A 12743-nucleotide genomic window follows, 5' to 3' on the forward strand; every position below is an offset into this window, starting at 1 on the left:
ACGACAAGGATCCTGCGTAGCTCTCAATAGAGGGGTGGCAGTGAAAATCAGGAGTGAATGGCATAAAATGATAAAACTGTCATCAACCGAAAGGTTGGTTGGAACATCACTGTGGTTTACTAAGTATGTTCTTATTGGAGTTGGTGTGCTTTTCCCTTCCTCTAACCTTTGAAATGGCTCGCTGATAAAGTTACAAAGGGAGACACTTTTGCTTGGACACCGAACCATGAGGCAGCTCTGCATTTTTCACCTTAACTAACATTGCCAGAGGTGAAATAATCGACAAGGACTACGTGGTATTCATCTCAGTGTCTTAGGATTTGTAATCTAACACGTGACCATAGAGGTACCTAGGAATAATCTATAGACAAATAAAATAGCATAGAAACTTTGTATTCCTGCCAATGATCCCAAGTATCGTCTGCTCCAGTTTGTCCTCATTGTTCTAAATCACTCTTCACCTTAACCCTTTCACTACAATTTTTTTCGGAATGAAAGACATTCGTGGTTGATTAATTAATCTAGTAGTCAGAATTAGCAATATGAAAGAAATATTTCCCGTCACATCCAACTCGGTAGAACGTACGCGGTTGTTCATCAGTACTTCTGGGGTTTCAGGAGAAGGATGCGCTGGAAGTGTAAGACAATCAGAAAAGAGACACATGATGATGGATAAAGCATCTCTCCAAGTTTTTTTTGCGGCCGGAGTGGCCGAGCGATTCTAGGCGCTTCAGTCTGGAACCGCGCGACCGCTACGGTCGCAGGTTCGAATCCTGCCTCTTGCATGGATGTGTGTGATGTCCTGAGGTTTAAGTAGTTCTAAGTTCTAGGGGATTGATGACCTCAGATGTTGAATCCCATAGTGCTCAGAGCCATTTGAACCATTTCTCCAAGTTTTTAATTCATGTTCCATGTGCTCAATATGGTCAGCCTTTGTGACAGCAGTAAATGTCAATGTGTGTCACAGTGTGTGCGGTGTCCGCCCCGAGAGCTGAGTGGCCAGCGTGACGGATTGCCGTACTACGGGCCCGGGTTCGATTCCCACCTGGGTCGGGGATTTTCTTCGCTAAGGGACTGGGTCTTGTGTTGTCTTCATCATGATTTCATCCCATCTGGAGCGCAGGTCGCCCAATGTGGCGTCGAATGTAATAAGACATTTCATTTCCACAGTGTGTACAGTTAATTGACACGAATGGTCCAGAAAGCCCACTTTGCAAATTTGGTCACTGCGTTACCTATCTGTAAACCATTAGTAAGCTTCCCTTTACCAGTGAGACAATGATACATAGCAATAACGTGCAGAAAATTACCATTGGTACCCTGATACAGGGGCTAATTTTTTAGATCTCTGAATGGTCGCAAAATGGAAACCACTGTGAAAATCAAATATGTTTCATTTGCAACATCTAGCTCCACCAGCAAGCTACTTCTCTATACAGGGTGGTCCATTGATCGTGACCGGGCCAAATATCTCACGAAATAAGCGTCAAACGAAAAAACTACAAAGAAAGGAACTTGTCTAGCTTGAAGGCGCTGTGGTTGGACCGCTAGATTGCGCTGCCATAGGTCAAACGGATGTCAACTGCGTTTTATTAAATAGGAACCCACATTTTTTATTTCATACTCGTGTAGCAAGTAAAGAAATATAAATGTTTTAGTTGGACCACTTTTTTCGCTTTGTGATAGATGGCGCTGTAATAGTCACAAACATATGGCTCACAATTTTAGACGAACAGTTGGTAACAGGTAGGTTTTTAAAATTAAAATACAGAACGTAGGTACGTTTGAACATTTTATTTCGGTTGTTCCAATAATGCAATAATCCAATAATGCAATAAATGCTCAAAATGATGTCCGTCAACCTCAAAAAAATAATGTTCAAATGTGTGTGAAATCTTATGGGACTTAACTGCTAAGGTCATCAGTCCCTAAGTTTACACACTTCTTAACCTAAATTACCCTAAGGACAAACACACACACACCCATGCCCGAGGGAAGACTCGAACCTCCGCCGGGATCAGCCGCACAGTCCATGACTGCAGCGCTCGAGACCGCTCGGCTAATCCCGCGCGGCCGCGTCAACCTCAATGCATTTGGCAATACGTGTAACGACATTCCTCTCAACAGCGACTAGTTCGCCTTCCGTAATGTTCGCACATGCGTTGACAATACGCTGACGCATGTTGTGAGGCGTTGTCGGTGGATCACGATAGCAAATATCCTTCAACTTTCGCCACAGAAAGAAAGCCATGGACGTCAGATCCGGTGAAAGTGCGGGCCATGGTATGGTGCTTCGACGACCAATCCACCTGTCATAAAATATGCTATTCAATACCGCTTCAACCGCACGCGAGCTATTTGCCGGACACCCATCATGCTGGAAGTACATCGCCATTCTGCCATGCAATGAAACATCTTGTAATAACATCGGTAGAACATACGTAGTAATTCAGTATACATTGCACCATTTAGATTGCTATCGATAAAATGGGCGCCAATTATCCTTCATCCCATAATGCCGCACCACAAATTAACCCGCCAAGATCGCTGATGTTCCACTTGTCGCAGCCATCGTGGATTTTCCGTTGCCCAATAGTGCATATTATGCCGGTTTACGTTACCGCTGTTGGTGAATGACGCTTCGTCGCTAAATAGAACGCGTGCAAAAAATCTGTCATCGTCCCGTAATTTCTCTTGTGCCCAGTGGCAGAACTGTACACGACGTTCAAAGTCGTCGCCATTCAATTCCTGGTGCATAGAAATATGGTACGGGTGCAATCGATGTTGATGTAGCATTCTCAACACCGACAGTTTTGAGATTCCCGATTCTCGCGCAGTTTGTCTGCTACTGATGTGCGGATTAGCCGCGACAAGAGCTAAAACACCAACTTGGGCATCATCATTTGTTGCAGGTCGTGGTTGACGTTTCACATGTGGCTGAACAATTCCTGTCTCATTAAGTAACATAACTATCCGGCGAACGGTCCGGACACTTGTATGATGTGGTCCAGAATACCGAGCAGCATACATAGCACACGCCCGTTGGGCATTGTGGTGTCACCGCCAGACACCACACTTGCTAGGTGGTAGCCTTTAAATCGGCCGCGGTCCGTTAGTATACGTCGGACCCACGTGTCGCCACTATCAGTGCCGCCACACGGCAGGTCTAGAGAGACTTCCTAGCACTCGCCCAGTTGTACAGCCGACTTTGCTAGCGATGGTTAGCATAGCCTTCAGCTACGTCATTTGCTACGACCTAGCAAGGCGCCATTACCAGTTACTATTGATGCTGTAAAACATGTACCGTCAAGAGCGATGTTCACCAATTATGGATTAAAGTTAAGTATACCAGCAGCTACGTACGTTTTTTGTTAGTCTCATTTCCTTGATCTGTTCCAGACCTCACGCCAGCCTGCGTGAGCTAAAACGCGTGCCTTTCGGCTTCCTCTCAAAAACGGGTTGGCTCTCTTGCCAACCCACGGCAGGGATTTTGATCACAATAGCCATGCACGATATCGACCTATTCCGCAATTGGTAAACGGTCGACTTTAACACGTGTAATGTATCACGAAGCAAATAATGTAATAAAAAATGGGGGTTCCTACTTTTAAAAAAACGTAGTTAATATCTGTTTGAAATATGGCAGCGCCATCTAGCGGTGCAACCATAGCGCCATCTGGTTTACCCCTTCAAGCTCGACGAGTTTCGTTGTTTCTAGTTTTTCGTTTAATGCTTGTTTCGTGAGATATTTGACCCGGTCAATATCAATGGACCGTCCTGTATAGTCGCCGCTCCGACTTCAGACATCCGTCGTAGCACTGTACCAGCTTTCATCTACTCTCGTCATAGAACGCAGGCTCCTGTGCTTTCCGACAATTTTCTACCCTGGACTGCAGCTCGTTGTCCGTGTCAGCCAGCGGTTCATTTGAGCAGAGATGAAAGTCAAAAGGAGACAAGTCCGGACTATATGGTGGGTGATGAAACACTTCCCAACGAAAATGCCGCAGGAGCGTCTTCGTTGTGCCTGCAGTATGCCGTCGAAAACTGTTGCGAACAGGGAATCGCATGACAATTACGTTACGTGGGCTCCACGAAACCGAGCGCACCTCCTCCGTAAGACTTTACACATGGCTCCGAACACTATCTTTTTGTCGTCTTTACGTGCTGACTGTGCTCTCAGACCCGAAAAGTGCGACTTGACGCGATAGGCGAACGTACTAGAGACACTGCGCAACACATCTGCACAAAACTTCACAGGATTGTCACTGTGGTTTTAGCTTCACGCCCGATCGGAGGTTAAAACGAAATATGTGAATACATTATGTCTGTTCTATCGGGCCTAAAGAAAACAAAGAAACAAAAAGCACATAAAAATAAAAAATAAGTAAGCATAAAAAGCGAAAAAAATGTAGGCCAGTACTACGATAGGATCGGCACAGTAACAGGAAGGGGAGAGGCATCGTGGCTAGGTGTCGGGATTCGACCCCCGTGCACCTTATCTCCACCCAGCTTGAAGCATACTGTGTCAGTCCTTTCCTGTCCCCATGCCTCCCCCCAAAAACAAAATTCTTATCTTCAGACGGCTGATCACGTATTATTACATCTGTAGTTGTTTACATTATTTACTGGTTGTTTTTTTACAACAACTGGTGACGGTTAATTTACTAGTGCCAAGAAAAAGGTCGCAAATGCGCAGACTATTTCGGTACGCTCCACGGCGGCTCAGTGCTTAACGCGAGTGCGTAGTGATTCCGGGTTCGAGTCCCGACCCGACACACGTTTTAACTCGCCGCGGCTAATTCTGTGTAACTCGCTTCGCAGCCAATATCGTCAGTCTCTACCCTTTCCTTTCTCTCTATTTCACCTTTAATTTACATAAAATAAAATAAACCCCTCGTAACCTATCGTGGGACACGTATGTCCCAGTTGTAATGAAAAGACGAAGTTTTATTTTGATAGTTAACGGTGCACGCGTACAGTAGCTGCTAAGTGAAAAGGAGAAAGAGGTGCGGCATGGAGTAACGAGGCGTCGTTGTTACAGTGCATGGCGATGCGGAGCGAGGAGCCGGCGCGCCCGCTGGCGTTCAGCATCGCCAAGATCATGGAGCCGGACCCGCGGCGCAGCGCCAGTGGCGGCGACTCGGCCTTCCGCAAGTACGTGCCGCGGCCCGCGCTGCCGCCACCGCCGCAGGCGCCTCCCCCGCCGCCCCCGCCGCCGCCGCCGCCGGCGCTGGCGCCGCTGCTGTACTACCCGGCCGCCGCCGCCGCCGCCGCAGCCGCCGCCGCCGCCGCCGCCGCAGCCGCCGCCTTCCCCGGCGCGGGGGCGGCCGCTGTGCCGTCGGGGGCGCCGCCGCTGCTGGCCGTCGCCTCGACGCCCAGCCCGCCGCCCCCGGAACGCGACGCCGCCACCCTCGACGCCACCGCCGCCGCCGCCGCCTCCTCCGCCTCCGCGACCGCCGCCTCCGCGACCGCCTCCTTCGGCGGAGGCCGGGCCGGCTCGGGGCCCGGGCGCCGCCCCCAGCAGCAGCAGCAGCAGCAGTCGCAGGCCAACCCCGCCAAGCAGAAGAGCTTCACGTGCCCCGAGTGCGGCAAGGTGTTCAACGCGCACTACAACCTGACGAGGCACATGCCCGTGCACACGGGCGCGCGGCCCTTCGTCTGCAAGACGTGCGGCAAGGGCTTCCGGCAGGCGAGCACCCTGTGCAGGCACAAGATCATCCACACGGCCGAGAAGCCGCACAAGTGCCACACGTGCGGCAAGGCGTTCAACCGCAGCTCCACGCTCAACACGCACACGCGCATCCACGCCGGCTACAAGCCGTTCGTGTGCGAGTTCTGCGGAAAGGGCTTCCACCAGAAGGGCAACTACAAGAACCACAAGCTGACGCACAGCGGCGAGAAGGCGTACAAGTGCAACATCTGCAACAAGGCCTTCCACCAGATCTACAACCTCACGTTCCACATGCACACGCACAACGACAAGAAGCCTTTCACGTGCAAGATCTGCGGGAAGGGCTTCTGCCGCAACTTCGACCTGAAGAAGCACATGCGCAAGCTGCACGAGAGCGCGCCGGCGGCGGCCGTGGCCTTCCCGGTGACGGCGCACCACCACCACCACCACCACCACCACCAGCACGCCTTCCTGGCGCCCTTCCTGCCGCCTGCCGCCTACCTGTCCAAGGTTTTGTGACCCGCCCTCTCGCTGCTGGGCCCCGCGCCGCTGCAGCCCTGAGACGCGGACCGTTGCTAGTCACGGCACTCGCGGCCGAACGTGTGTCTCAGTTGTTAGGATGTCTGCAGGCATTCCGAAGTGGACTCGAGAGACGTCTTTCTCTTTCTCGCAGCTGACATAATGCCTGACCTTCACATACACGGAAGAAACTATGTCGAATTTGTACTTATCCGAAATTTACGCGAATTTCGTGCGTTCGGGAGACTGTTAAATAGAGTCGTACTTATAAAAGCAAAGTATTATTCGCACGGTGATAATCTCATTTACATCTCTCTGAAATTTGGAGAACTGGCTATTACACTCTGCACTGACAGAATTCCGTCTCGTAAAATTAACTCGAGTTATTCGTTTATCGGTAGATCTTTTTTTGCCCGCAATGCCTGCGTCATTTAAGAATTATGATAAGTTCGAGCCTCGTTGTGACGTGCAATTGTCCTTTTTCGTGGACAAAGAGAGTTACGTACTAGCAGACCATTCAGTTTCGTAGTTTCGTATTTTTCTGGACGCGTTAAATTGTTATATACCTTTCGAGTTCTTAGCTGTGTCGTAGAGAATTAACAGATAGGTAATTTGATAGAGGGCACTAGGTATCTCATAAATAGTGAAATGCCTTAAAACTGGCTATCGAGAAATGGTCTCTGTTATTTGTTTAGACGTCCAGTGGTGTGGGACAGACGTACCTTACAGTTATTTTATTTGTTCGAACGTATGTGTATGTTGGCCAATGATTGCTTCTTACAAACTTTCGGAAAGATCAACGTCACAGGAACTGATATAAAAACTTCTTCGAAATCTGCATTAGTGCTAAAATCGAGTCGTTCTGTACAAACTCTAAGATATGTACCTTACCCTATTGGCTTCCGAACGAATTACAACGGCCATTTCTCCAAATCTCAATCTAAAGGAGTTTCTCGCCTTCGAGGAAAACACCTGTCTTACATCGAGTCAATGCCTGTGTCTTCTTCTATACTACGAAGAGATATGAATTTCGTCTGCTGGCACCCTGTGTTACTGCAGAAAGGTTCATCCTTTCTATATTGTTGACACGATACATCATATTTTTTGCCCTTTTCAGGACATACAATTTCTCCCCTCTTAATTATCCAGAAATACTGGACGGATATTAACAGAACTAACTAACGTATATTTACACGAAATATACCGAGTAGACTGCAGTAATATTTGTCGATACTTTCTATTATAGTCAGACAACCTTTTTCCTACGTAGTATGTTCAACAAAATTCGGATGTCGTTAGGTGACTCTCCCTAGTCAGATTTCCTGCAGGTGTGCTAAAGATCTTTAAATGTTGCCACGAGTAAATTAGCATGCGGGAATTGTGCAGTGCGAGTGGTAATTGTAGCTAACAGCCTGCTTACTGTGTAATCCTTATGTGTGTAAAGACGTGTCTCGGTTTTAAACGATACTCGTCATGTATCGCTAAGATGGTTTTTGTGCAATACCAGGTTAAGAAAGGAACTTATATTTTAAGAGGCAAGGAATATGTGTTAAGCGTTCTCTGCGACCAAGTTTGGAAGAACATTTGAAACGGGTCGAGAGATACGATAACGACTGTCTAAAATGAGATTGGTTCCTAAGGGACCTCCAAAGTGTACTAATGAATATTGAAGACTGTAAGGAAAGCTATACCAAAGAAATGCAGATTACTGCATGCCGCACATGTTTGTTTCAGATTACTTGACTATTCCTCTGAATGCTTTATTACCGGACAATGTATTACATATAATCAAAATTTTACTCATATTTAATGATGTTGATACCTAAACTACTGTGTATATTACAAGCTACCATCAATGAAGTAAATATTCGGAAGGTGTACTGTTTATTCAGTAGTTTTTTACATCATTCGACTCAACTTACCATTTATAAGACAACTGTTCGTCTTCAGTTTCCACTGAGTATACTTAATTTATTCAAAGCTAATGGGAATAAGTGATTAGCTGACTATGATTGTCTGGAGTCGGGTTATTTATAATAATTTCATTAGCTCTATTCAAGCGAGACAAACAGCAGCATAATTCCAGAAGATTCCATGAGACTGTTTCGGGACAGAGACTGCAAAGCTCTGTTTATCTTGCAAATGCATGCAGTATCCGTTAGACGTTCCACAAGAAACGCAGAACCATTGTAGGTGCGAAGAGCCTCAGCAGCGGTTCCTTTGCCTTTCAAATAACAGTATATCGAACTAAGTTTTCTCTGCAATATGGCAGTCATAACTGGACCTGTTTTCATATCCGTAAACCTAATTACACTGGACACTTGCGAGAGGGTTAGAACGAACAATAGTGGTAAACTGTAGACTTAAAGAGCTCAGGAATTAAAGTATGTGAGTGAAACTTGTAATTTATTTTTGAGTTTACTTTTCCTGTGCGGAATAGTTGTCACAGAGTTGCTTCAGTTATTTCACAGCACAAACGCCGTGCAGTGTGTTCTGGGCTTGTGTGTACATTTTGAATGTTTTGTGTAATGAATTAATTACTGTACATTGTTTGATTAAAATTACATTTAGAATGAACTCTGCATTTTTCAGTTGCTCCATTTTTTCCTGAATAATGTGAAACAAATGTTGCTGTGACACTGTCAACTGCATCACCAATAAGATCAAATTTTAGGATCTCATTGGTCACTCCAAACCACAAACAACATTCAGCTCACTTTCAAGCTCAACACTTGATATTTATAATGAGTAATAGAAATTCAATTTTAAAAATATGCTAGTAAAACACACACTAATTAAAAATGTTTAAAATAACAAGTAATAAATGTTAGATGGTCAATCGCTGATAAACAACTGAATGAACTAACCATAAGGACAATAATGTCGGAAAGAGGTCAGATGATGCACAAAACTATAGACGCAAGTATGTTTACACATTACTCTCACTGTCAGCTAAAACATAGTGTACGTCAGTCTATAAACTGATCCCCATAATTCTACTACTATATAGAAAATAGTAAGTTAAAATCAGGCATGCAGAAATCTGTACACCACAAGCACTCCACATTGGTAAGTCGCCACGCTGGAAACATATGGATATGTGCCTGCATATTACTGTGTTAAGAGACAGATTAACTTTACAACACTTTGTCTGAATGGCTGAAAGGAAGAATGGTATGGCCAGGTAGTCGACCTCAACTGTCGCAGCTGTTGCTCCATACACCTAACAGCTATCCTAGTTACCCTTCCATCTCCACTTGATCTTACAGCTCAGCAGCGATTTACTTTAAAAACACCCAAGTACTGCGACGTAACATTTTACTGACGTAGTTCACGGTCCTTGCTATCGAGCTATTCTGTAACGCACTTTTTCCGACATACATGTCTGTTACATCACCAAATGTACCGTATTTTACGAACTATAAGACGCACTTTTTTCTTCGAAAAATTGCCTCCAAAATTCAGGTGTGTCTTATAATCGAAATTAATATGAAAATTTCCAGTGTTTGATTTAACATTCCCGCCAGTCTATCTTTATCTGGCAACATTGGAATCAAGTGACGGAAGCAGTGCACTGATGTGACGAACATGAGTGTTTCACAATCTTGCTAACACTGCCTTCCCCCTGCCCCACTATCACAAACGCGGAACACTGTCTACCCTATGATGGATCAAAAATGGTTCAAATGGCTCTGAGCACTATGGGACTTAACATCTGAGGTCATCAGTCCCCTAGAACTTAGAACTACTTAAACCTAACTAATCTAAGGACATCCCACACATCCATGCCCACGGCAGGATTCGAACAGCCTTTAAGAGTTCATTGGTGCTACAAGTTTATGAAGCGTCATGGAATTAGCATACGAACAAAAACCAAAATATCTCATAAAATACCACAAGAGAATGAAGAGAAAATGTCAACTTTCAATCGCTTTATTATTCAACAACGAAAGAAAACGATTGTGGAACTAAGCTGAATAGCGAATCTGGAAGAAACTCCTCTGACATTTGATGTGCCGAGTAACAAAACTGTAGCCATGAAAGTGCTAAAACCGTAACTATAAAAACAACTGGACATAAAAAAATGCACTACTCTGTTGTCCCTTCATGTTGTGCTGACGATACTAAACGTAATCCATTAACCATTTTCAAGGGAAAAACAACGCCAAATCCGTCTGAAGTATCGCTAGGTGTTGATATTCACGTATATGACAAAGGTTGGATGGACGAGGCCGGTATAAAGTTGCGGATTAACAGAATGTGGGAGAGAAGGCAAGGAGCTTCTTTGACGAAGAGTTCTCTTCTTGTGCTGCATCAGTTTCGTAGTCATGTGAAAAATGTTGTGAAAGAGAAACTGTGGCAGCGAAATAGAGAGCTTGCTGTTATTCCGGGAGGACTTACTTCACAATTGCAACCTCTTGATGTCTCGATAAATAAACCATTTAAAGCGTATATGAAAGGCGAATAGAACAAATGGCTGATGGATGAAACCCAGCGTAAATTCACGCCGAAGAGAGCTTTAAAACGACCTACTGCAAAGAAGTGTGTTAGTGGATAAAACAGTCGCGGTCTAGAGCGAAATAAGACGTTATTGTTAAATATTTCAAGAAGTGCGGCATAAGTAACGACCTCAATGGCAGTGAAGTCCATCTGATATATGAAGAAGACAACGATGTCGACGAAGAGAAAGAAGATGAAGGAGAAAGTTCAGATGATGATTTTTAGAGATTTTAAAAGTCAGTTTGGTTTTCTTTAGTCTGGCTTTGCAGTATAATAGTAAAAATGTTACTTTTTGAAAAAACTGCTTAAAAATTATGGTTCGTCTTACAGTTCGCAGCTTTTTCCAGTCGTAAAATACGGTATGTATCACTCCATCATTGGCACAAGTGCAGACTTATTTCAGATATTAGTTTACGTGCAGTAAAGCCAGGCTACGCTGCTTGTGACAAGACAACACGAACTTCAAGAGTCAGAATGAACAATTACAACGGGACGAACCTTCTTCGGATCCGCTCGGATCTCCAACATTCATCGACCCAGGATGCCAGGTGTATATAGCTAATGCTACACTAAAAGCATTACCATTCATGTCCGATAATATAGCGAGCGGCCGCAGCTCACCGGCCCAGGCATTAGTAACCCCCTTAAAAGACAACAGTGCTCGCTTGGGAGCGCTGTCTCAAGTAACCATGTGACCCTCCACCGCAGACTAAATCATAGCAGTGAACTGGTGTGTTCGTGTCAGTCCGTTGTATGGAATCAGCGCCGAGATGGGTTAACGTGGAGATGTGAGACAATGACAGAAAGGACCTGTAGTGTTTGGACGTGCTCATGTCCTCATTGTGCATGACGCTGACCTGTTTATTGATTTACCAACAGCGGTCGAAACTTAGAACTCAGTATCCCCGCAGTTTGGTAATCTGCAGGATCTAAACTGGATATGGCATACCTGAAGAAAACTGTGGGCTCTCTTCCTTACCGAATGGAGCCCATTATCGAGGCTAGAGACGTTGTTACACGACATTAGCGTCATGCCTCCAGCGAGGACTCATCTTTTGTCCGGTGACCGGCAAAAAGTAGAAATATCAAAGGTTACACAAAATAGACTAGCACCATTCCCTAACGAAACATCAGAATATGGTGTAAGAAATAGGTTTTATTGTTGTATTACATGTTGTTGTTGTTGTGGTCTTCAGTCCTGAGACTGGTTTGATGCAGCTCTCCATGCTACTCTATCCTGTGCAAGCTTCTTCATCTCCCAGTACCTACTGCAACCTACATCCTTCTGAATCTGCTTAGTGTATTCATCTCTTGGTCTTCCTCTACGATTTTTACCCTCCACGCTGCCCTCCAATGCTAAATTTGTGATCCCTTGATGCCTCAAAACATGTCCTACCAACCGATCCCTTCTTCTAGTCAAGTTGTGCCACAAACTTCTCTTCTCCCCAATCCTATTCAATACCTCCTCATTAGTTACGTGATCTACCCACCTTATCTTCAGCATTCTTCTGTAGCACCACATTTCGAAAGCTTCTATTCACTTCTTGTCCATACTAGTTATCGTCCATGTTTCACTTCCATACATGGCTACACTCCATACAAATACTTTCAGAAACGACTTCCTGACACTTAAATCTATGCTTGATGTTAACAAATTTCTCTTCTTCAGAAACGAATTCCTTGCCATTGCCAGTCTACATTTTATATCCTCTCTACTTCGACCATCATCAGTTATTTTACTCCCTAAATAGCAAAACTCCTTTACTACTTTAAGTGTCTCATTTCCTAATCTAATTCCCACAGCATCACCCGATTTAATTTGACTACACTCCATTATCCTCGTTTTGCTTTTGTTGATGTTCATCTTATATCCTCCTTCAAAGGCACTGTCCATTCCGTTCAACTGCTCTTCCAAGTCCTTTGCTGTCTCTGACAGAATTACAATGTCATCGGAAAACCTCAAAGTTTTTATTTCTTCTCCATGAATTTTAATACCTACTCCGAATTTTTCTTTTGTTTCCTTTACTGCTTGCTCAATATACAGATTGAATAA

At 44.9% G+C, this 12743-nt stretch overlaps 1 protein-coding gene across 1 annotated transcript; it reads left to right on the plus strand.

Annotated features, from left to right (window-relative positions):
* The first annotated feature begins 5050 nt into the window (after window positions 1-5050).
* On the plus strand, window positions 5051-8679 carry LOC124555835 (fez family zinc finger protein 1-like). Its single transcript, XM_047129901.1, has 2 exons — window positions 5051-5170; window positions 5534-8679. Exons 1-2 carry the CDS (start codon window positions 5051-5053, stop codon window positions 6188-6190), a joined length of 777 nt encoding a protein of 258 aa, XP_046985857.1. The 3' UTR covers window positions 6191-8679.
* Window positions 8680-12743: the final 4064 nt, after the last annotated feature.

Source organism: Schistocerca americana, chromosome X (assembly GCF_021461395.2).
Source record: "Schistocerca americana isolate TAMUIC-IGC-003095 chromosome X, iqSchAmer2.1, whole genome shotgun sequence".
In the NCBI taxonomy this organism is placed as follows: domain Eukaryota; kingdom Metazoa; phylum Arthropoda; class Insecta; order Orthoptera; family Acrididae; genus Schistocerca; species Schistocerca americana.